This window comes from Pipistrellus kuhlii, unplaced genomic scaffold (assembly GCF_014108245.1).
Source record: "Pipistrellus kuhlii isolate mPipKuh1 unplaced genomic scaffold, mPipKuh1.p scaffold_m20_p_3, whole genome shotgun sequence".
NCBI classification, from domain to species: domain Eukaryota; kingdom Metazoa; phylum Chordata; class Mammalia; order Chiroptera; family Vespertilionidae; genus Pipistrellus; species Pipistrellus kuhlii.
In genome coordinates this window covers 6,879,601-6,905,814 of record NW_023425529.1, presented here as the reverse complement: position 1 = coordinate 6,905,814, position 26,214 = coordinate 6,879,601, and the positions used below count along the sequence as shown (strand labels likewise).

General features: G+C 36.7%; 1 protein-coding gene across 8 annotated transcripts in view; it reads left to right on the top strand.

Moving 5' to 3' along the window:
* Positions 1–26,214, top strand: part of RIC8B (RIC8 guanine nucleotide exchange factor B) — a 98,608-nt gene that overhangs the window by 8,472 nt on the left and 63,922 nt on the right. For all 8 annotated transcript variants that reach the window (XR_004991352.2, XR_004991348.2, XR_004991346.2 and 5 more), the window contains exons 2-3: positions 1,031–1,078; positions 20,619–21,227. Coding sequence is in view for 3 of the 8 variants with exons in the window: in XM_036457733.2 (XP_036313626.1) it covers positions 1,031–1,078; positions 20,619–21,227 (657 nt within the window). In the remaining 5 variants the exon portion in view is untranslated. The remainder of the gene's footprint in view (positions 1–1,030; positions 1,079–20,618; positions 21,228–26,214) is intronic.

Sequence of the window (26,214 nt, the reverse complement as noted above, 5' to 3'; positions counted from 1 at the left end):
TTTAAAGCAAAGCTTAGGATTCATAAAAGCACTTGGTTCTTCTGACTAAAACTTGAGCGGAGAATGAGGAATTTTGTGCTCTAGTTTTTGGGTACCATCACTCTTTCTGTGACAGTAGATAAGTCAGCTTACTCCATCATCTATGTTAGCTACAGAGTGGAAAAGACAGTGTTCCCGCCAGTCATTTTAGGAGTCATGACACACTATTCTCTTTCGGTTATTTCCCCCTCAATATCATTGGCATCACCATCATTATAACCCTGTTTACTGTTTAGTATGTGTCAGTCATTGAGATGGTGAGTTATATGCCATAGCTGTTTTAACCCTCACAGCAGCTCTGTGAACTAGGTACCCCCTCTTTTCACATGAGAAATTCAGTTATGGAGAATTTGTTTCTTACTGAACTAACTAGTAAGTGATGGAGCCATAATATTAAACCCTCATTCTTACAGAATATTTGTCTGACTAGTCTCTTCCCTATATATAATTATCCGATGATTACTTATTACATATGATAAAGATAGTACAAACTGCTCAACAACATTGGAAGGACCTTTCAAATCTCTATCCAATCTACTTTTCCGTTCTCATCTTTCTTTACTTCTCCCAACCCCTAACATTTGTGCTTTCACCCTGATAGAGCTGCTATTTCACAAATATATCATCCTGTTTCACACATCTGAGCCTTTGTTTCTATTCCTGCAATGCTTTCCATTTCCTCCTGGCAAACTTCTATTCATACCCCAAGGTCCAGTTCCAATCCTCTATCCTGCAGGCAGAGCATTCCAGATTTCCCTGGGCAGCGTTAGCGGCTTGGCACTCTGTGCTCCTTGGTATATATTTCTGCTGTCGTCTTTTTATACTTCTGAAGATTATTTGCTTACATGCCTAGCTCTCTTACTTTAATAAGAAAAGTGAAATATATGGGGAAGGCAAAATTTTTCAGAGACAATATATATTTTTAAACATAGCAAAAATTAAAACTCTTTCTATTTAAATGACATTATTTTCCTTTTTTTCCCTCCCTCAGCATAGGGCTACTTTCAAATTTGAACCAACAGATGAAGATAAAAGAAAGGTAAGCCTTAGTGTTACTGTGCATGTGCGTGTGTGTATGTTTCATTCATGGACTTTCTAAACAGAGGACTTGTTTTCATCTGATCGTTATTTAGTTTCCAGTTTCCCTCCAATCTTTTTTTTTTAGGAACTCTGAGAAGAAAGCAAGTGCCAGGTTTAGTATATGCAACGTTATCTTGCTCCATCCCCACAGGACCATTATACTTGGATAAATAAGAGCAATAGGAAGGGTTCGTTTAATGGCAGGACAGCAGGCTGCCCAAAATGTTTTGCTAATATTGTAAAGTTTGGTTTTGAGTTTAGCTTTGGGAAAACAGCTATTCATACTGCTGCCCCTTAGCCACATATTGTTTCCTGATTGACATTTATGTTGCAGCAATTGTTTAAATCACTTCAGGGGCATAGATGAAAGTGGAATCAAGAGACTCACCAATAGAGGAATTATAAGAGAAGGTGCATCAGAGATATGACCACGTAATGTGTTTCCCTGTTGGGTTGCTTATACTTACTTTACTTAGTTGATGAGAGCATGATGCATCATTCTGTGTGTTTTGCTGGTCTGCGTACATCTATCCTTGGTCTCATACATGCGAAGACCAGATAAGAGAGCATGACTGAATCAGTGCAACCCTATCACTGCTACTGGAAAAATAGCTTAAATCTCTTGCTTTCTTGGTCATGGTTTGATAAAACCTTGAAATCAAACTTCTATTCACTTCCACTTCCAAAATATAATGTCTATGTCCCGCTCATTTTACCTCTTATGATTTCTTTAGTCCATTCTCTCCTTTAACCCCTGCCCTAATTCCAGCTTTCATCTGGATTACTGCACCAGTTTCCTGCTTTTTCTTTTTCCAGTTATGTGCCCTTCCAGCCCATTGTCCATAAATCTAGAACAACAATCTGATCGTGTTACTCCCAGCCTTTAAAACTCTTGAGTGACTTTTTTTTGCCTGTAAAAGTTCAAGCTTCTAAACATGACATCCCAGATGCTTAGTGACCTGACCTCTGCCTACTTTTGCAGCTTCCTTCTCTCCCTTATATTTTGTGCTCTGACAATATGAAATATTTCCAGTTACATTTTCTACCTTTGCTTATGTTATTTTCTATCTGGTTAATCCCTTGGAACTCCAGGGCACATCCCTCAGAAAGCCTCCTCTGGCATTCCTGTTAAGGTGAAGTATCCCTTTTCAGTATTTCAGTAAAATACTATGTAAATCTCTAACACTATGCTTATACATTATCTCAAATATGTATCATTATTAGACCCTGATGACAGCTATTATTTATCTTTATGTTTTTGACACCTAGATTGTCCAGCATATCATAGGCATTCAAAAACTAGTATTGAACTAGTGATATGGAATATAAACTTTGGAAGTTAAAGATTGAACTTGATTTTCTTATGGATCTGAAGAGTGTAAATAAGATGAGAATACCTTTTAGAACTGGGGTTCTCAACCAGGTATGTGTTATTTGGGGAGCTTTTTGATGATAGGCCTGTTCAGGTCTGACCCTCTATCTACTGAGTCAGAATTTGAGGGGTGGAATCCAGGCGTGTGTATTTTTACAGATAGTCTTCAGGAAACAAGTACTTGCACATTTGGTGGGAATATAAAATGGCATAATTCCTGTGGAACAGAAACTGGCAGTATCTACCAAAATTACAGATGCAGTTTGCCCTTTGACCAGACAGTGCCACTTTTAGAAATCTGTTTTGTAGATAGGTTGAACTCAAGTAAACTAAGTTATTCAATGAAGCATTATACCTAGTAGTAAAAGATTGGAAACAATCAAGTGTCCAGCAATTAGGGAATATTTGAAGAAATGAGGGTATACATCTATATAATGGAATGTTATGAAATGATGGGGGGTGGGAAGGGTTAGAGACAGACCATTATGTAGTAATCAGAGAGAGGGTGAAGTGAAAGAAAAGAAGCATGTTGTTAACAAGACAAACTCATAATAGGTATTCAGATTAGGAAGACAAGTGCTATTCAATTAACTTAGTTGGGAGAATCCATAATACATCTAGATTTATGGTTCCTTGGGAATCTGGTGCTAGAATTTTGGGTAGTGCTTTTACTGGCCAAAGTAAATAAGCCCTAGCTGGTTTTGCTCAGTGGTTGGAGTGTTGTCCCATGGACTTAAGGGTATTGGGTTCGATTCCCGATCAAGGGCATGTACCTTGATTGCAGGCTCAATCCCAGCCCGAGTCAGGGCAAATACAGGAGGCAACCAGTTGATGTGTCTCTCACACATTGATCTCTCTCTCTCTCTCTCTCTCTCTCTCTCTCTCTCTCTCTCTTTCTCTTTCTTTCTCTCTCTCTCTCTCTTTCTCTTTCTTTCTCTCCCTCCCTCTCTCTCTCTCTCTCTCTCTCTCTCTCTCTCTCTCTCTCTCTCTCTCTCTCTCTTTCTCTCTCTCCACCCTCCTCACACCCTTCCAGTCTCTCTAAAAATCAATGGAAAAACATCCTCGATGAGGATTAAAAATAAAAATAAAAGTAAATACATTAAGATAGAGATCCCCTTACTTCATAAAAATTTCAGTTGAAGGGAAAAATTCCCACACAGTTATTAATAAAGCATGTTTATTTCCTATATTATAGTAGCAAAACATAACATTTTTAAAGTATTGTGTTTACTGCCTTTTAGATCATTGGAGATGGTAACTACTGTACTGGTGTTATTTTAATTTTAGAGTGCAGAGTTCTGCTTCCTGGGAGTTCTGATACAAACAGCTGTCATTAGGGACCTGGCTAGGTAATCTTTATTAATGGAAAAACATTGACAAACAAAAACACTTCAGTCTCCAGTGGTTAAAACCATTAGTGACTGTTTCATGCCTAAGGCTCTAGGATGAGTTTGAAATCATAACTGTTGACTGCCTCTAAAGGATCTACATCCTACCAGTTTTTTAGGTTCTCTATGCCAAAAGACAGAGAATAGTAGACAAATCTCCACATTAAACCCAGACTGAAAATAAGAGGAATTCAAATTACCATTCAATTTGCTTTGCTCGCCAGTTCTCTTTTTCTCTTTCTTAAAAATGTCTCTGGAGTCTTCATACAGTAGCTCCTTGGTAACTGCAGCATCCCTTTTGGTAAATTACAAAAACACAACACTTTTCTTATGTAAAACCTTTGTGACAACTTAGAAGTAAATGTAAGGAAACAGAGCCTTTCAAAAAATAAAAAATATACCGAGATTTTTAGGAAATCGCTATAGACCCAATTTCTAACACTCATGTAGTGTTTTGCGTGTTTACAAAGATTTGCTTTGTAATAGTAATGCATTACTGCTGTAAGTATGGAAGTATGTCAACATCCCTATTTTATTGATATGAAAACTGAGGATCACATTAATAAGCTTGCTAAAACTCACGTAACTACCGTGTTTCCCTGAAAATAAGACATCCTCCGAAAATAAGACCTAGCGCATGGAAAGATAAGACATCCCCTGAAAATAAGACCTAGCGCAACTTTGGGAGAAAAAATTAATATAAGACACTGTCTTATTTTCGGGGAAACAAGGTAGGAAGTGTTGGAGCCTCAGAGAGAGAACAGATTTTCTGATCACTGCTCAGTGCTCCCACTCATTATCACTTGAGGTGTATTTCATGAGGTTTGAAATTATGGCTCAAAACCTTGTTTTATCTCTTATTTCATATCTTGAGACACCATTTAAGCAACTAGACTTAAATTAGAATATAACCAAGGAAATTACCAACTAGGAGTACTTAAATTTTTCCAAATAAAGTCAGTTACCACTGCTAATGCTTGTGCATATATGCAAATAGTTTCAGGTGCATGTGGATCATTATACAGTTGGATGTAAGCACCTGTGCTTTCTGGAGCATTTGCTTTACATTTGCTATCTAAATTGGTAGACTATGATTTTCTGCTAGCACATAAACAAATATATCATGCAAATATGAAGGATGGGGATGCATGAATAATCAGAAAATTTACATCTTGACAAAATGAAAGCTCTTCTATTGGTTTCTGAAACACACTGATCTCAAGACCAATAGAGTACTGCATAATTTCAATAAATGTTGAAAAATACGTGTCACAAAATGAGCAAGAGAATTCTAGCTCTTTCACCTGTAAGATGAGAATATAACTAGACAAAATGTGGAAAGCTTCAGTTGTTTTTACGATAAATCTTTGTGTATATTAATTTTCCTCAAAAGAATAAAGTTAAAAATACCCAAATTGTAAGCATTTCTTTTATTACCTTCAAATTCACATAGGTAAGCCAAATTTCTGAGAAGGCAGAGAGTAATTGCTGAGCTGAGAATTCTTTGAGGACAAGCATGCGTTTGCTTACTTGGTATGTTCATCCCCCAGCACTGTATGTGGCACAGAATAGACACCTACAGTATAAATACCTGTTAAATGAATGAAGGGAACTTGGAAATTGAGTGGAGACCAGAATTCTTATGACATGCACATATTGTTTTTGGTGTTGAGTTTGATATTCTCTTAACTATACAGCAGGATCTCAAGCATATCTCATAATGTTGTTTACTGAAAAAGCAGAATACAAGAGTATTCATACAGTGTGATCAACATGTAAGACTAATAAAAACTATACAAAGATAAATGATTACAAGAAAATTCACTAAATGGTGACTATTTGAATATTATTACTATGGATGATTTTTTTCTTTCCTGATCTGTAATTTAAACTTTTCTATTATAGGAGATTATAATGTTATAAAAATATGATAATATTATATGTAACGTGTTATATATTATGTTACATATTCTTTTATATAGTGTGATTAGAGGCAGAAGCAAAGACCAATGCTTTTTTAAAAACAATATTTTTATTGATTTCAGAGAGGAAGGGAGAAGGAGAGAGAAAGAAACATCATGATGAGAGAGAATCATTGACCGGCTGTCTCCTGCAAGTCCCTCACTGGCGATTGAGCCATAACCTGGGCATGTGCCCTGACTGTAATCGAACCTGGGAACTTTCAGTTCTCAGGACGACGCCCTGTCCACTGAGCCAAACTGGCTAGGGTAAGACCAATACATTTTCTTTCTTTTTTTTAAATATATTTTTTATTGATTTTTTTACAGAGAGGAAGGGAGAGAGATAGAGAGCTAGAAACGTCGATGAGAGAGAAACACCAAGCAGCTGCCTCTTGCACACCCCCTACTGGGGATGTGCCTGCAACCAATGTACATGCCCTTGACCGGAATCGAACCCGGGACCTTTCAGTCCGCAGACCGACGCTATACCACTGAGCCAAACCAGCTTCGGCCCAATACATTTTCTTAAAAATATTTATTTTCTCTAAAATTGAGCCTTCTTCATTATCTTACACATTCCTTTTAGAGCACATGTGTCAAACACAAGGCCCGCGGGCCAAATCCGTCCCGCCAGGCCTTGCAATGTGGCCCGCACCGCGCTGTCATCACTGCACTCCGCTGCGTTTCCATCACAATGACAGTTTATGACTGTTCAGTAAACCATTTGGCCCGCGATTTAGGCTGGATTTTAGATTTTGGCCCTTTCTCTGATTGAGTTCGACACCCCTATTTTAGAGGAACATAAACATGCCACATTTAGAGATAGTATAACCTATAGAATCAGTTTATGGAGTTTTATATGAACACAGAGTTCCATGCTACCATTTGAAATATTTCTTTTAACTTTCCTGCCAGACATGCCATATTAGCAGAGATATATGTAGTCCACAAGTCTTTTTTCAGTAATTTCTATATTCCAGATCTTGTGTTAGGCTTTGATTCGTAAGTTGCTTATGGTGTTGGTTTGGCACTTTCTTAGCTACAGGTGCATATGGAGGATTACCACTGTGAATTACAGAAAATGAGTTGATAAATTTTCATATTAGATCACCCCATGAAAAATGTGCCAACATAGAAACATTAATCCTATAGTGTGGGTCCATGCTTAGAAATAAATTGGATGTTGGATATGAAAGCCTTTTACACTTATTTTAATCATTTGAAGTTCTTGTTCAACTCTTAATTTTTGCTAAAACAAATGAGCTTTCTAAGCCTTGCAAATTTGACTCAAATTTTATTTGGCATCTTTAACTTAGGGAATATTTTGGTACATGATGCAATTACAGTTCTCATTTAGACACTAGTACTTTAAAGATAGTCATTAAAAAACAAAAACCTGGCCAGAGTGGCTTAGTTGGTTGAGCATCGTCCTGTACACCAAGAGATTGCCAATTCGGTTCCCAGTCAGAACAATACCTGGATTGCAGGTTTGGTCCCAATTTGGGCATATGTGGAAGGCAACTGATCGATATTTCTCACATTGATGTCTCTCTCTCTCTCTCTCTCTCTCTGTCTCTCTAATTTTGACATTGAAAAGTGCAATAAAGTACAATAACTGAGATAGAATTCACTTAAAGGGCTGAGCATTAGATTCATACTGGTAGAAGAAAGAATAAGCAAACTTGATGATAGGTCAATAGTGAGTATACAAGGTAAAGAACAGAGAAAAGACATATTTGAAGAAATAATGGCTAAAAACTTGCCAAAATGAAATGTTTTCCCTCTGTGGAATTCAGCAGTGCCTTTTCTCTCCCTCCTCCCCCCTTTTCCCATCAGACTGTTACCTTTGCCTTTCTCCTAAGCTCCAAGGGCCCTTTCACTTGTGTAATTGTTCCCTGAGCCTACACAGTGCAGCTGGCTCACTTTACTACCTCTATAACTTTGTAAGTAAACTTTCTCTATAATTTGGAAAAAAACTTGACCAATTTATTGGAAAACAGCATCCAAGAAGCTCAATAATGTCTGAGTAGGATATACTCAAATAAATCTAAAAACAGATGCATCATAATAAAAATGCTGAAACCCAAAGACAAGGAGAAAATCCTAAAAGCAGCAAAAGAAAAATGACTTGCCACTTATAATAGTACCTCAGTAAGATACACAGCTGATTTCTCATAAAAAATGTGGGATAACATATTTAAGGAGTTCAAAAGAAAAAAACCTCAACCAAGAAACCTATATCCAGCAGAGTGCTCTTTTGACAATAAAAGCACCAGATAAATGAAAAAAACTGAATTTGTTAAAGACCCACCTTATATGAAGTACTAAAAGTTTTTCAGACTGAAAGTGACTATAATACAAACAGCAATTTGAACCCACACAAAGAGCACTGGTAGAGGTCATTGTAAAATGTAATTATAAAAGACCACTTAAGTGCATATTTCTTTTCCGTTCTTAACTGATTTTAAAAGCATTTATATAAAACAATATGTATATAATTTATTGAGCCAGTAACATATAGAAATGTCTTATATTTGCTAAAAATAGCACAAAGGCAACTGAGACCAAACCTATTAGATGAAGGATGTGACTCCAGATAAGAACTCGAATGAATCCTCAAGAATACAAGAGAACCAGAAATGATAAATAATATAACAAAAGCTATCAGTATATATAGTTGCTCTCCTTTCTCCAAAGTCTTTCAAAGATAAAATTATATAAAGTAATAATTATAATGTATTGTTGGACTCTAACCAGTTTATAGATATATATAACAATAATACCACAGAAAGGAAAGGAATAGCATCCTATAGCAGTAACAACATTTATATATCTCACTGGAATTAAGGTAATGTAAACCTGGAGCTGATTCTGATAAGATGTATATGCTAAGCAAGCCCCAGAGCAACACTAAGGAAATAACGTAGAGAACTATAAAACATTTGTTGAAAGAAATTAAAGAACTAAATAAGGGAATTGGGGAGTTACTGCTAATGGCCATTGGATTTCTTTTTGGGATGATGATAATGTTCTAAAATCAGGTGGTTGCAAAATGTGAATATATGTACTAAAAACCAATGATTTGTATACTTTAACTGAACTTTATGGTATGTGAATTATATCAAAACAGTCGTTGTTAAATATTAGCAGTTGACATATACTACATGCCCATCATCACTCCAATCACTATGAATATTAACACATTTAATCCTCATAACAAGGCTATAAAGTAGGTACTATTATTTTTATAGATGAGGAAACTATGGCCCACAGAAATTACAGTAAGTCCTACTTAACATCACCTACACAGTCTGTGACTTTAAGTAAAAAGTTTGATATTCTTTTTTAGTTTTACTATAGGTTAATTATTAAAAATAATATTTAAGTTTCTATGGCATCTCATCAACATTCTAATAAAAATAACATAATCCAAGGAGCTGCTGTACTTGCCTAAACTAGTGTGGTGGGAGGCCATGATTCAAGCCTACACAGTCTGGCTCTACATCCAATGTGCTACACCATACTGCCATTCATCAATAATTGAATTAACTTGTATAACATGTGAATCAATTCTATTCATTTTCTGATTTTAGGCATACAAAATTTGATGCTTGATGTGTGGCATAAAGAGAGCTTTGACGTTGAACTAATTATCAGCATTAACAGGAAACTGAAGAGCATACTTGCAGTGTCAGTGACTGGATAGGATAGCTAGTGAAGATATCTAGTGTCAGCTCTCCCCCTAAGCGGGATAGTACTTGACATACAGGAGTCAGACATGCTGAAGACTTCTATTTGTTTGTTTTTTTACGTTCCTCGGATTATATTTTGACCAAAACGTGAAGTTTCTTTTTCTCAGCAGTTTGCTCTTTTCTTCCTTACAATGTTTGATCACATACTAAGGAAAGTGGAGAACTTGTACGTCTTTACTGAAAAACTCTTAGGGATCTGAGAGAGTTCTTGGCTGACCAGACATTCCCATTGTTCCAAACATCCCCATTTATAAATGAAGAACAGAGAGGCTGGCCTACCCAAGGTCACATTAGTGAGTAGAAGAGGTGGGATTCAAATCAGGTCCTCTGCCTTCAGTCATCATCTTTGCAGGGTTCTTCCTCAGGGATCTCAGGACCCAGAATATCTTAGAGCATAATGGTTCTTTCTAAGGTATCTCATGCTCTGACAAGAATTCAATATGGGAAGCTCACAACTTATCAGAATGCTTGTACTTTATATGAGCTCTAAATCTGTTGTGGTTGATCATCCCACTTTGCCCATATCCCCCTCTGCCTCTGCCTTTTTCCACTGTTTGACTTGTCTTCCTGCTTCCTTTCTGCCACGCTATCTCTGTCATTTATTCCCCCCCACCCCCACTTATTGCCCAACACTCAACATTTATCAAGAAGCTTTTTCTGGCTAAATTCCCTATAATTAATTTCTTCAGTATTTCAATACACAGTTTAAATTGCTATACATATAAATTACTTATTCATTAAATGTATGTTCAGTCTCTAATATTATAAATAAATTGAGTCATGTGCTCTTAACCCAGTAGACTTCTTGTCACATGGTTAGAAATTATTTCTCTTGAATAATTTGCATGTACTTGAATTTTAAACTGGGAGTTTTGTACATATCTTCTGTATTGGCCATGTGCATAGGGGTATGGCCAGGCCTTGTCCTCATCCCAGAGAAAGACAGGTCCTGCAAACCTCCAAGTATCATGCCATCTCTTCTACAGTCCCCATAATAATGATAATTGTGTTTGTTGAACACTAATGAGTCAGATGCTGAGCCAGATTTTATATAAGTATATCGTTTAATCCTCATAGAGTCTTATAAGATAGGTGCTGTGTACACAAGTGCCCAATAATGGACATTCTAGCTAAATGGACACTGAGTATTCCATAAAATTAATATAAAATTACAGTGTTATATTCATAACATCAGTGTTTTCTCTTCTCAAGTGGCTTTGCTTGAGAAGGCAAATACAAATAAAAAACTTCCTAACCATACTAACTCTGTAGAGTATGTCTGTTAATATTTCTTGATTTGTTTGTCCATCTGGCCATCTTTATAATATAACTAGAGGCCTAATACATGAAATTTGTGCATGGGTAGGGTCCCTAGGCCTGCCAGGCAATCAGGGTCAATCTTTGGGGCGACTGGCGGGGCGATTGAGGGGCTCTGCTGGCACCTGCCTTGGCCAGCCTGGTTCCACTCACCACTGACCCCATCCCCTGATCTTGCCTCTGGACCAGCAAGATGATCGGGTTGGGGGGGCACTGGCACCTGCCTTGGGTGGCCTGGGGCCAGTGGGCTGGGGGCAGCTCCTGCATTGAGTGTCTTCCCCCTGATGGTCAGTGCATGTCATAGCAACTGGCCATTCAGTCGATTTGTATATTAGGCTTTTGTTATATAGGATGTGCATTGGCCTCTCTTCTATGCCAAAGCACTATGCTAGAGAGTTTTTAATATATCATCTGATTTAATATTTATAAGCTTTAGATCTTACCCCTGTTTTTAGAGGCAAGGAACTGAGGCACGAGTGTTTTAAAGAAATGCCCAAGATCATATAGCCATAATGGGCAAAGCTAGTGTTTAAATCCACCTGCTTTCTTTACTTCAATTGTACTGTTTCCCAATAACTAACATATAAGATGTCTAATGCCATACAATATATGTTCTCTCAGATGCTGTCTGTAATAAGTAATTATAGTAACACTGTGAAATGATATATTTCTGTCTTACACATGGATTGGCTTTTTAGTCTTTACCAAGATCACCATGATATAGAACAGGGGTGGGGAATGTCCAGCCCACGGGCCACATAAGGCCCACAAAATCATTTGGTCTGGCTCTGCCAAGACATTAGGGGTGAGTTAATTAAATATTTGACCAAATACAGTAGGCTAATTTTAAGTTGATAATTTAGTATGGCCCTTGAATGATGTTATAAATATCTAAATGGCCCTTGGCATAGAAAAGGTCCCCACCCCTGATATAGAACATAGCTTAGAGGACTGTATTACTGAAATATGTATGTGTGCAAGAAAGGAAGCCAGAGATGACATTTAGGAAGTGACCTAAAACTTTTCACAAGGACAGTATCCATTAAATAAAAAGTGAGAGTTACTTGAAGTGTAAGGAATAATATTAAGCCATATATAACTGGACCCAGCTGCATGAGTATTCATTTAGAAAATCTCATCTTTAGCTTTTTATAAAGGAGTTCCAATTTTGGCCTGTAGAATTCTCTAACTTTTCTTTAGAGTACATTTTAGAATTCTGGCAGTAAGTCATTAACTAATATTTTTGTAAAATACAATTTTTAAAATAGGTCTGTCTTGTGGGACTGACAACATTGTTCCAACTGTTAATTATAGTAAGCTTATTTTAGAACTTAATACCTCTCTTTGTTGTGTGTGCGCACACACACTCTCACACACTCACATATGCAGTACACAGAGGGCAAAAGTTTAGACTATCAGATTTAGGTGGCTGACCTTCAGCTTCAGTTAAGAACTAAAATTAGATTCCTGTGGAATATATATCCAATGACATCCATCAGAGGACAGTGTAGGCATAACCTTGAGAATCCAGGGGGGCATCATCCAAGAGATCCTGCTTTTACTACAAAATTCCTTAAATGCCTGATTTTTTATCTTAAAATTTTGTGTGACTTTTTGTATTGTGATTTGTAATACATTTGTTTATTTTCATGTAGAAATTCTTCCCCACTCCTACCCTTAAAAAAATCTTTTAATAAAATAGAGGTTAAAGAGGATGCACCCGGATTGTCTTGTGACTTTAAGTATTCCTGGATCTCTGCCACATCTCCCAGTTGAATATGCACTATTTTAAGATCGGGGTCCTATCCCATCACTATATGAATACTGTTAGTGGAGTAAGAGCATAAATCAAGATGTGCCTAACATTGTAGACATATTGGGCCAAAAAAAGAAAGTCAAAGTCCATTCTTAATAAAGAAAAAGTGGCAACTGTAAGGGTAGGTATTTCATACCACTAGAATAGAAGAACAGAAACATTAAGAACAAACTAACAAACAAAAACCTCAATTAGTAGAACCATGTTTAAGACTTAGTCTATTTAAAGAGAAAAAAATCAGTTTTAAATAATGTCTTTCACAGGCCTATCTTAACCCAAATTCCTAGATTTTATATTATATTGCTTTTAATGTTGGAACATCCATTTTGCTTTACTTCTTATAAATCATTAGACACCAGAAGAATGAAGAGAGTCAAATAAGAATTTGAATCCCCTTTCCCATTGTAGCTTTCTGTGCTACCTTAAGCAAATCACTTAATTACTCTGGGAGTCAGTTTTCATAGCTGTAAAATAAAAGAAATATCCCATAGTCCTGAGTATGTTTTAGGTATCTTTTTTTCCCCCAAGGTACATCTAAGAATCTTTAATGTTTTAATAAACCTTATTCTTCCATAAAACCCATGTTTTTATAGAGTCTTTTGCCCTGCTAGTGTTCATTAATATTAAGTAGTCACTGTAGTCCCATCTAACTCTTAACATTCTGATTCTGGAACTTATACTCATTTTGTTTGGCTCCTAAGTTCTTTTTTGGCATGTAGTTTTTGTAGGATTACTGCCTGAATTGAATTCAGTGCCTGTGCTGTGTGTATACCCTGTCCCTCTCTCCAGCTTGAATTGGAAAGTTCTTGCATTTTCCTGTTTCTTAAAATTAAAACAGACATTAGTCCTTATCTTTTGCAATATTCTCTTTTGCTATTCACTGTTGTTTCACTTAATTACTCAGTTAATGGCCCATTTTTATTCTAAATTAATCTGTGAACCTTCACCTGAATTTTACCAACTAATAGTAAATACTTGAAAACCTCAGCTTATTAAATTGTTTTCATAAACACTGATGTTGGAAAGAAAACTAGAAGTCAAATCTACCTGTAGGCTTATTATTTCAATCAGAAAAACAGCATCCTTCAAAATAATGTTATTGGCTGATATCTTTAATTATAGGTCTTGTTCTTGAAAATGTATTTTAGCTATTAATGTGTACCATTATCTCATTTAATACCCCCACACATGCCCTCACCCCCCTGGTGTCTGTCATTGGTTAGGCTTATATGCCTGCATACAAGTCCTTTGGTTGATCTCTTTCCCTTACCCCCACTCTCCCCTACTTTCCTTTGGAGGTTTAACGGTCTGATCGATGTCTCTCTGGCTCTGGATCTGTTTTTGTTCACTAGTTTATGTTGTTCATTATATTCCACAAATAAGTGAGATCATGTGATATTTATCTTTCTCTGACTGGCTTATTCCGCTTAGCTTAATGCTCTCCGGTTCCATCCATGCTGTTGCAAATGGTAAGAATTCCTTTTTTGCTGCAGCATAATATTCCATTGTGTAGATATACCACAGGTGTCTTTTTTTTTTTATTCACTCATCTGCTGATGGGCACTTAGGCTATTTCCAAATCTTAGCTATGGTAAATTGTGCTGATATGAACATAGGGGTGCATATATCCTTTCAATTGGTGTTTAGAAGTGGGATCATTGGGTCAAATGGGAGTTTCATTTTTAGTTTCTTGATGAAACTCCATACTGTTCTGCACAGTGGCTGCACCAGTCTGCATTCCCACCAGCAGTGTATAAGGGTTCTTTTTTTTCCACATTCTCACCAGTACTTGTCATTTGTTGATCTGTTGATGACATCCATTCTGACAGGTGTGAGATGGTACCTCATTGTCGTTTTGATTTGCATCTCTCGGATGATTAATGACTTTGAGCATGTTTTCATATGTCGCTTAGCTTTCCTTATGTCATCTTTAGAAAACTATCTATTTAGGTCTGTTGCCCATTTTTTGATTGGGTTGTTTATCTTCCTTTTGTTAAGTTGTATGAGTTCCCTGTACATGCTAGAGATTAAACCCTTTTCAGAGATAACATTGGCAAAAATGTTCTCCCATGCAATGGCTTTCTTGTTGTTTTGCTGATGGTTTCTTTTGCTGTGCACAAGCTTTTTATTTTGATGTAGTCCCATTTATTTATTTTCTCTTTAGTTTCCATTGCCCTAGGAGCAGTATCAGTGAAGATATTGCTTTGCCATATGTCTGAGATTTTGCTGCCTGTGGATTCCTCTAAAATTTTTATGGTTTCCTATCTTACGTTTAAGTCCTTTTATTCATTTTGAGTTTATTTTTATGTATGGTGATCTAGTTTCTTTTTTTTTTTTGTATGTGTCCAATTTTCCCAACACCATTTATTGAAAAAAACTGTCTTGACTTCATTGTATACTCTTGCTTCCTTTGTCAAATATTAATTGAGCATGGTGGTTTGGATTGATTTCTGGGTTCTCTATTCTATTCCATTGGTCTGTTTATCTGTTCTTGTGCAAGTACTTTTCATTTTTCCACAAAACTATGTATGAAATACACCCACCTCCTCCTCTCTCCACCTCCATAATTTTTTTTTATTCAGTGGCCCAGTTTCTTCCCAAATTGTCAAGTAATACTTTACCATCTGAGCATTGTTCTAACCTATATTGGGCTGCCATTTCCAAGTTCTGGGCTATAAAAGGGGACAAGAAAGTGGAGATGTATACACTGTCCTGAAAACCCAAACCTGAAAATGGCATACAATGTGTCCACACACACATTATTGGCAAGAACTCAGTCATTGCCATGGAGAACAGCTGAGGAATGTGGTGTAGCTAGGCAGTCAAGGGCCTTGCCATAGTTCTCTTACTATGTCAGAAGAGAATGGATTTGGGTGGTCAAATACCAGTTTTCATCACCATGCCTAACAAATAAATTAAGTCTTAGATAAGTATATTTATGTGACTTTGCATTATTTTCTCATTCTGAGATCTGAGATAGTTTTACTACTTTGGCTATATAGTTGAAGAAAATTTATACAGAATAAAATACATTCTCTAGTGCTTCTCAAACTATTTGTGACAAAGGACCACATTTTTGTTTCTTTTTTTGTTGTTTATATACTTATTTTCTCCTAATGGTTTCTAAATGCACATTCTAAATTTGTTATACTGCTCTCAACTCATGAACCTGTTTCTATGTGGTCTAGTAGCAAACCTTATAGTAACTTAATGTTGCTGTGGTAGCCAAGGATGTGATTATTTATCTTAATGATTCACTTTTATTGTATTTTACGAAAGTACTGTTCTACTGCAAATTATGGGAAAGTAAACAAAAAAAAGGAACAAAAATGTGTTCCTTTGTCACAAATAGTTTGAGAAGCACTATTCTAGAGAATGCATTTTATCCCATATAAGTTTTTTTCAACTAGATAACCAAAGTAGTAAGACTAACTCAGATTTCAGAGTAATGAGAAAATAATATAAAACCTCATAAGTATATTTATCTAAGACTTAGTTTAATTATTATAGTAGGCCTTGTGATGAAAACTGATAGTTGTCCACCAACAATTTGGTACCTTATTCTTAGTGTAGGCTGCTGGGTCTTACACTCTAACTTTATAGAAATAGCCATTACTAAGTTAATGAGCATATTTAAAGGGCCTTTCCTCAGACTCTTTGACTTTCATTAATTATAATTTATAAGTATACCTAACCTTTGATTTATGACTTTAGTTCATTCCTGAAAAAACTGACCTCTAAGTGAAAAGTTATTAATATCAGAAAATATTTTTATTGACTTTAATGGGAAAAAGTATGTGTTTCATGATTATCTGCAATACCAAAGTAACTTTTAGATTAAAAAATATATCATCTGAACAATGAAAATAAATTTAGAAATGAATACTTTGAAAGTAAATAAAAATATTTTTACCTAAAATATGATGGTCTGCTGTACTTGCAAACAAAGGAAGATTTGATAGTGAGTGGTGGCTGGTGAAGGAGGAATACAAAGGAGTCATTCTTTGGAAAGTGCTGGAGAGTCAGGTGGTAGACTTCAAGGCAGGTAACTTTGGGAGTTTGTGGTTTTCTTGCACTTAAAAATAGTTTAGCACACCTGGACCAGTCACTGGAATACGGCGAAACAGAGCCTCTGTTCTCCAGGGATCTGGAGAAGGAATAAGATGCCCCAACAGCTCATTCTAAAAAAAAAAAAAAAGGCAAAAACTAAGTGCTGTTGTAGGCACAAACAGAAAGAAAGCAGAGGAGGAAGTGGCTGGGGAGGCTTATAACCTACCAAAACTTGACCTAAGCCTTAGAAAAAGAGTGGAGTTCAGAATGGCAGACATGGTGGCACGGCATACCAAGCTGAAGGAATGGCAGGGGAAATGGCTCAAGACATAGGTTTAGGGTCTTGGAAGTCAGTTTGGAGCACTTGGAAAAGAAAAGGAAGGGGTTTGTGACAGACATCATTAGGAAAGAGGATGCTGGGCTCATTACAGCTAAATTCTGTGGGCACAATGAGCTATAGAAAATTTTTGAAGAGAACAAGGCATGTTTTAAGGAGAGTAAAATCAATGGGGAAAATCATAGCACAGAACAATTCTTAGGGCAAAATATAAGAACACCTTTTTTTAAAAAGCAATGTGCACACTCAAATTTGGAGAAATTATGAAAAACTAGTAGCCCTGTGCACTAATCTGTGTGCCAGTAGCTTACTGCCATCCTCCTGTAGCTCTCTGCCCTCTGCCCTGCCCTCCTGTAACCCCCCTCATAGCTTGCTGCCCTGACCCTTCCTGTGGCTCTCTGCTGCCTGTTTGTAGCTTGCTGCCCCACCCTCCTGCTGATCCCTGATCCAGTTGTTATACAGTTGGTATCACACCTCATGGCATAAAGGATAATTAGCATATTCCTTTCTTATTATATAGGATTATATAGGATACTATCTCTTTACCCTAGTCGGTTTGGCTCAGTGGATAGAGCATTAGCCTGTGGTCTGAAGAGTCCTGGATTTGATTCTGGTCAAGGGCACATGCCTGGTTGTGTGCTGGATCCCCAGTAGGGGACATCCAGGAGGCAGCTAATCAATGATTCTTTCTCATCATTGATGTTTCTCTCTCTCCTTTTCTCTTCCTCTCTGAAATCAATAAAAATATCTTGCATGGTGTACATATACAAAGAAAACTTTTCTGATTCATCCAAATGTGGTAGATGATTTATTACTTTGTTCTTTATAATGTTCTCTGAATATAAATGGTTGTATTGAATAAAGCAATGACTGTATTAAATATCACCTTTTTTATATTTTGAGTATGTCTTTGATTTATTTTAAGTTACAATACAAAAGAAGGGGAAACATGCCATTGTCCAAGAAGTAATATTACTTTTGAAGAGACATTATAGCAAAAAGCTACCTATTCGTCATTGTGTGAGGCAAGTCTGTAATGAGAAGTGGCATGTTTAAGAAAACTGTGCTTTAAAACTAGATTAATTGAAAACTGCTTTAAAACTAGAATTCTTAAAAAAAAAAAAACAACAACAAAAACTAGAATTCTTATCTTTGGTTGTTAGTTGATCTATCAGCCCTCAGATGAGGCAATTTTTAATTATAAATTTTGTAGGGACCTCTAATCTTTTTCATGTAAGTGTCTTATGTCCCAGAGTGTCACAGTTCATTTGTTTTATAGCCTTAACTATTCTCATTTATATTCATGCTTTTCTCTTTTTCTTTCTCGAGTCTGACAGTAGAGGAAGAAAGGAGCTATATTGCCCCTAAATTTTTCATTGTTGTTTTGGTTTAGAAAGGAAGGTATGCAGAACTCCAAATTCATATATATAGTATTTTATGATACTTTATTATATATTTCTTAAATATGTATGTAGATGGTTTCTCTCTTAAGTAAAATTATGTGGGAATAAAGGTTATTTGAATACAGCACCAGGAATATAACATATAAGAAGTCATATGTAGAGTGATGTTTTTTTTAGGAGGGGTGATCTTGGATGTGAAAGATCTGAAATTGGAGAAGAATTTTCTTGATTTAAATATCCTCCTGTATAATAAAGAGGTAATATGCAAATTGACCATCACTCCAACACACAGGATGGCCACCGCATGTGGTCAAAGATGGATGCCCCCATATGGACACAAGATGGCCGCCACAAGATGGCAACAGGGGAGGGCAGTTAGGCCTGCAGGGGAGGGCAGTTAGGAGTGACCAGGCTGGCAGGGGAGGCCTACTGGGATCAGGCCTAAATGTGCAGTCAGAAATCCCTCAAGGAGTCTCGGGTTAGAGAGGGTGCAGGCTGGGCTAAGGGACACACACACACACACACACACACACACAAACAAAACTGCACGGATTTCATGCACTGGGCCTCTAGTTTTTAATAATGGGCACATTATTCTTTACCCTATCCCGAAACTGCATTCATTTTAAAAAATGATTTAATAATGATATTAAAACATTAAATGAAAGACCCTGCTAATTATCCAGTATGGCAGGGATAGAGTTGATATTGCTACAAACATTTTTTTTTTAGCTTGTCAGGTCAATTTCCTTCCTCTTCTAGTTACAGAGCTAGTATGTTTTGAATTAGCTTAATTTCCATAGCTGAGCTGTATGACTAGGATCTACTGAGAAGGTGCACATAGTCTGGGATTCCTGCCAAAATCACAATGCTTGACTGGTAGAGAGCCCTTTTTATTTAAAGAGTTAAAGTCTGATAATAGGTTAATAAAAACTTTGTAAAATTTTATATTGGTTATAGTTGTTATTGCTATTGTTTTTATAAAATGTAATGGGTACTGCCCTAGCTGATTTGGCTCAGTGGGTAGAGCGGCAGCCTGCAGTGAAGAGTTGTGGGTTTGATTCCAGTCAAGGGCATGTACCTGAATTGCAGGCCCTTTCTGCACACTATTCGGAGTGTGCAGAAAGCAACCAATCAGTGTGTCTCTCTCACATTAATATTTATCTCTGCGTGTCTCCCTCCCTCCCTTCTGTGCTCTGCACTGAGAGAACAAAGGAGAACTAAGATCTTCCCACACTCTGAACTTCCCAAGCCATGTGTGCTGGCACAGGGCTACCAGAGGAAGAGGGCTTTTTAAAATTTTATTCATCCAGTAGGGACACTTTTACAGTTATCTGGCCCAGAGAGTGGTGCCTTTTTGTGTTTGGCTCAAAGGCATCATATATATTAACTAAGACTTCTTTGGAACCAACCAAACTTACAATAATTTTAGCAGTTTTGCCTGCAAAAGATCTTTGTGGTGTCACTCAGTGATTAAATGTTATTACATGTTAGCTAAAGAGAGTTCTAAGGTTTACAAAACATGGGACTACTGACATAGAATTCTAAATTTAGGAGAAATATCACAGCTAACATTCGGCAGAAAAAAGATTTTTTTAAAGTCTTTTACGAGAACCTGTACTTGTGAGCAATTGTGAACCAAATCTCGAGGCATTAATCTTTACTTTTGGGAAGGGAACAGCTATGATTCAGACTGATTACCTTATATCCTGATATTACCTATATGTAGTCTGAAATTAAAATTCCATTGAGAACAAAGCTATTTGAGAAATTTAAAACTAGTCAACTTAAAAGAGAATAGTGATTTTATAGAAAGAATATTGGCTGGAAGTTAGGAAATCCATATTCTAGCTCTTACTTCCCCACTAATTCACTCTGGCTCAGTACAAGCAAGATAACCTCTCTAGTTCTCAATTTCCATATCTATAAAATGAAAGAAGTATACCAAATATATGGTCTCTTTCAGTTCTAACATTTTTTTTTTATTTAAAAATAATAAAAGCCTTTCTAGTTAGATCTTGAGCTGCTATTAAATACATTGGTAGAGAAACAGTCTGTTTTAAGCCAAATAATGATTTTTGCATTCTCAATCTTGTTTTCCAGAAACTCTGCGAAGGGATATTTAAAGTCCTTGTGAAGGACGTCCCAACAACATGTCAAGTGACCTGCCTGGAAGTTCTCCGCATTCTCTCCAGAGACAAAAAGATTTTAGTTCCTGTAACAACCAAGGAAAATATGCAGATACTGCTGCGACTAGCGAAGCTGAATGAGTTGGATGAGTCTTTGGAGAAGGTGTCCGAGTTCCCAGTCATTGTGGAGTCATTAAAATGTCTGTGTAACATAGTGTTCAACAGTCAGATGGCACAGCAGCTCAGCCTGGAACTTAATCTTGCGGCAAAGCTCTGTAACCTCCTGAGAAAGTGCAAGGACCGGAAGTTTATCAATGACATAAAGTGCTTTGACTTGCGCTTGCTCTTCGTCCTGTCACTTTTGCACACTGACATCAGGTCACAATTGCGCTATGAGCTCCAGGGACTACCGCTGCTAACCCAGATCTTGGAAAGTGCCTTTAGCATCAAGTGGACCGATGAGTATGAATCGGCCATAGACCATAATGGACCTCCTCTCTCACCTCAGGAGACAGACTGTGCCATTGAGGCCCTCAAAGCTCTCTTCAATGTGACGGTAGACAGTTGGAAGGTGCATAAAGAGGTAAGGTTAAGAAGGGTTTTATTTACTGTGGGATTTAATTTGTCTGGGGCATCCTTAGAGCTGCCTGCAGGGGAGGAATACGAAGTCGGGAAATGGAAAAAATTTTGAGTTCCCCAGTTGTATGAATCAGAATTAATTTCTTAGCCATTTTAAGTCTTACTCTTTCCATTTGTGTAACTAATCAGAAGAATAAGGGTGAAGTTGGACCACTATTTTTAAGAAGCCAAATATAGTTCCTTTTTGAGTTGTACTATGTGTCTTTTTTTTTCTTTTTCTTTTTTTTTTAAGAATGCCTCTTTGAGGAATAAGGTTTAAATTATAAAATTTTAAGGAAAGCAAAACAATGTTGTTTAAAAAGGTTTAGGTATTTTCAGTGGCTGCTGTTTTAAAAATTAAGACAAATCAAGCCAGTTGAAATTGATCAATCAGAATTAATGTCTGCTCAAAAGAGTAAGAGGCTGTATCACATATCATCCCAGTCTCCTAGAGTGTTACTTTAGAGTGTTAGATAACAATCAGAAGTGGAGGACTACAACTAGATATCCATGCTTGTACAGTCCTAGGAAACAAGCATAACTACATGGGAGTATGGGAACAGTTATTTTAAACCACTTGACTTATTTCTAGACTAAGATCCTTTTCTGTGGATTGGACTGTCCAGCAGCCCAAAGTAAGGCATATTTGATAGTTTATATTTCAGTATCCACAAGAACAATATGTTAAATAAGAAATTTAGTTTAAGGAAGTCAACAATTTTAAGTGAAGCGGATATAAACTTTTCTTTTTCTTGCTTCTAGAATCTTAACATATCACATTTACCCTCTCACCTTAATCTTGAATAACTGGTGAGATTAACCCTGTCTTTAAAAAAGAAGAAAGAAAAGAAAAGCATTTCGGTGCCAGAACAAATTTTTTTTTTTTTGGACAATTGACTTTAGGACTTAGGTTAACATTTTCTGTGTCCATTTGAAGCAGTTCTTACGGTGAATAAAGACCTCATTTGCCAGCAACTTTTTTTGAAAGTATATCTTAGTGCAGTGCTGTAGTGGTAGTGTGCAGGCATCTGAGTTTTAAAGTGCAAATAGATCTATATTTTGAAACCAAATATTTGAAGATCAGTTCTAACAGCTATTTTAGATGATCATAGTATGGTCAGTTTTTCTTGGGACTTGGCAGAAAAAAATGTGGAAAGCCCACATGTTTCATTTATGCTTTGAAACCAAATAGTTGCAAGTATTTAAAATGCTATGTCTTCTATGCTTATTTGGTACCTTCTATAGTTATTTTTCTTACACTGTTTGTTTTGGTGTTTTTAAGTTTTCCATTTAGTTGCAAGAGCTTTTCTGAGGCTGTTGGTTTGCCATTGTTGGATTCCCTGTTATTTAAATTGTGCCCAAAATAGTAGCTCACACTGTTCAGATTCCTGATAAAAAGGGTTTATAATTCAGTAGCTACATGTCAGTATACTAGTATTTATGGGATGGCATGTAATAAATATCAGTAAATTGAGATTAGCACTAATGGGTGAGACTGGAAGAAGCTTTAGAAAATGTTGAAGTGGCAAATACACATTTTGTGTTATAGAATGTTTATTCTCCAAAAGGTATGTGAGCGAGGATCAGTAGTCCTGCAGCAGACATCTCTGCAGACCTACTGCCTCTTTTGAGTTGAAGATCAGATGAAACAGCCATTATAAAATGTACCCCATTAGTGTGACTTTGGCTTATTGTATAGTATCAGAAATTTGGACTGTATTGAAAACAGCAGCTTGCCAATCCATCTAGGCAAGAGTGTGGGAAAAGCGATTCTAAACCACTTGAGTCCCCAGATTCAAATGTTAGCAAACATTTAGTCAATCATTCAGTCCATCAACAAATATTTATGGACAATTGCTAGGTGTTATGCTAGGTGTTGTGTAATATATTGACAATAATAGGTCTCTCTGCCTTTATGAAATTCCAGTTTTGGTGAAACAGGTAATAAATAAATGAACAAATATATAATTTAAATTGTGTGAAATGCTAGGAGAGAAACAGTAAAATGATTGAGAGTACTCAGTACAGTCACAGACCTCTGAAAATCTTTCCTGAGATCTGAAGACAGAATGATTCAGCCATTTGAAGAATAAAGGATGAACATTTCACAGAAATTGAACAGCATGTGAAATGATGCAGAAATCAGCATAAAGTATTTTTAGTGAGATACCTACAGCCTACCATAAAGAAAATTGATAAAATAAAAAGGAAGAAAATCTATACTAAGAGTGCAGAGAAACTTGCCAGTAAAAGTCCATTTACCTGGGTTTTAATATCTCCTTGACTGTAAAATGAAAACATCTTTCTCCAGTTGAGCATATACTGAAAGAATTGTTAATGCTTTAAAATGCCATTTGAAATAAAGGGATATGGAAAATGTATTATACAGAAAAAAATCCAACTTTAAAATTTAACTTTAAAAATAATATTTTTCTTTTTACAAAAATAATACATGCTAATTATAGAAAATCCATGGGGAAAAGAGCATACAAGCAATAAACAAATACAAATTATCTATCACTCAAAGATAAGCACTAGTTGCATTTTTAAGTATATCTTTCTAACCATTCTCCATTGTATAATATCCTATATAATAAAGCTGTAATATGCAAATTGATTGTCACACCCTCACAAGATGGCTGCCTATGATCAGGCCGGTAGGGGAATTAGTGAGGGACTACCAAATGACTGAACAAACAGGCTGTGTGGGGTGACCAGGTTGGTGGGGGCCCATGAGAGACGACTAGGCTGGCGTGGGTAGGGGAGAAGCAGTTAGGGGCGACCAGGCAGGCAGGCAGACAGGCAAGCAGTCATGAGCCAGCAATCCAGATTATGAGAGGAGTGACCTGGATTGGAGAGGGTGCAGGCTGGGCTGAGGGCACCCCCTCCCCCCTCAGCCGCCCGTGCACTAATTTTGTGCACCAGGCCTCTAGTATAAATAGAAACATGTATACATTTTTTACAAAAATTGAGTCATTTAAAATCTTGATTTCTTTTCACAACAAATGTTCTTATAGAGTAGTGGTTTCCAATATGTGTTCCTTGAAGCCTTAAAGTTCCTAGGAGTAGCCCCTATGGATGAGTGGGCAATGCTTCCATGTTCCCCAGCCTCACTTAAAAAAAACACATTTGATTGTTGCTATTGCTGTTTCTTTTTTTAATTTAGGTTGTAACTAGATTTTATATCATGGATTAAAAAGTTCTGTAACATAAGAGTTTAGTTCCATGATTATTTTAGAGGCTTTGAAGGAAATGTAAGAAAAAAGACATGATATTAAGTAAAAATAAACCTTCAAACTGTGTGATATTTTTTGCAGAATCATTTTTCAACAAACATTTATTGCCCCATATGTGTCAATTTTGTGTTAGGCACACAAGATGCAAGACAAAGCATCAGTGACCTCAAAGAACCAACGGTCTAATAGGAAAATCAGACATATAAACATAGGTGGATATACAACTGTTTGTTACATTATTTACTGTTCTCTGTATTTTCTTACTTGAAAGGAAAAATGAATCACCTCAGAAATGTACAGTTGCTTCAAATGCTATATGTTTTAGATCTTTGGGAGTATTATGTCTGACCTCATTAACATAGCCTTTCCACTAAGCAACATACCTAGCACAAAGTAGGTGTTCAGTAAATATTTTCTTAATGAAAAATAAAATGTGATATAGTTTGGTATCTGTATAGGAGAAATCACTTGAGGTTGACAGGAAGAAAGGAAAGTTTATGGTATTTTTGAAAGTATGAATTTTCAAAGCTAGTAAAACATTTTCTAGAAGCCTAAAAAATTTAATGACAGTGTTTAGATGAGCAGATTTCTAGCTTTTTTGGGGGGATTACAGCACTCTTATTTTGTAAACATTTCCTTTTGTCAGTTAATTCAAAAAAGTGTTTATAACTTTATGCCCAGCACCATGGTAGATGTAAAATAAGGAGAGAGATTTTTGAACATATACAATTTAGAGGTAAGCAAAAGGGCCAGAGTAAAGCATAGGATAAAAAGCTACCTGAAATATTTCCAAGTAAGAATGTTTAATGCATTTGTGAACACCTGTCTGTGTTTGTCTGTTTTACTTTTTCTAGAATTGAAAGTGAATTTATATAGGACAAGTTTCCTAAATTTTATCGAAGTAAATTAGAACTACACTGAGATAACAAAACCAGATTAGGACTCATTAGTGTGACATATTCTCCCTTTAGACTTTCTCTCAGGCATTGATTAGATTGGTTAAAGCTCTGAATGAAAAGGTATGAAGAAATTGGTACCTTTACCAAACAAAAGTGAAATCTTCTACAGTTTGCACTTGAGAAAAAAAGCAATAGTACACCAGAATCTATATTAAGAAATACAGGCTGTATAAAGAAATCCCAAAGAATTTCCTAAGTTTTGTCATCTCATTTTCATTTTCACAACAAACCTACTTGGCTTTCTCTCTCTTTTTCCTCCCTTTGTCCTTAGAGACTTCTTTTCCTTGACAATATTTGGAGATAGTATGATATCAGAGGAAAGACTATTGATTCCCTAAAGATATCAAAACTAAGATCATGAAGCAAGCAAATGACAGTTGTATATACTGGGTTTGTATAACGTTTTATAAAGAGTAACTAGAGGCCCAGTGCACAAAATTCGTGTACAGGGTGGTGTCCCTCAGCCTGGCCTGCACCCTCTCCAATCTGGGACCGCTTGGGGGATGTCTGACTAAACCAGCAGTCGGACATACCTCTCACAATCCAGGTTTGGTGGCTTATTAACCTGCCTGCCTGCCTGATTGCCCCTAGCCACTTCTGCGGGGCCAGCCTAATCGCCTAACTGCTCCCCTGCTGGCCTGATCACCCCCAACTGCCCTCCCTGCTGGTCCAATCGCCCCCAACTACCTTCCCCTGCCAGCCTGTTGCCCACAACTGTCCTCCCCTGCTGTGACCTGTCTCCTCCACTGGGACCCGC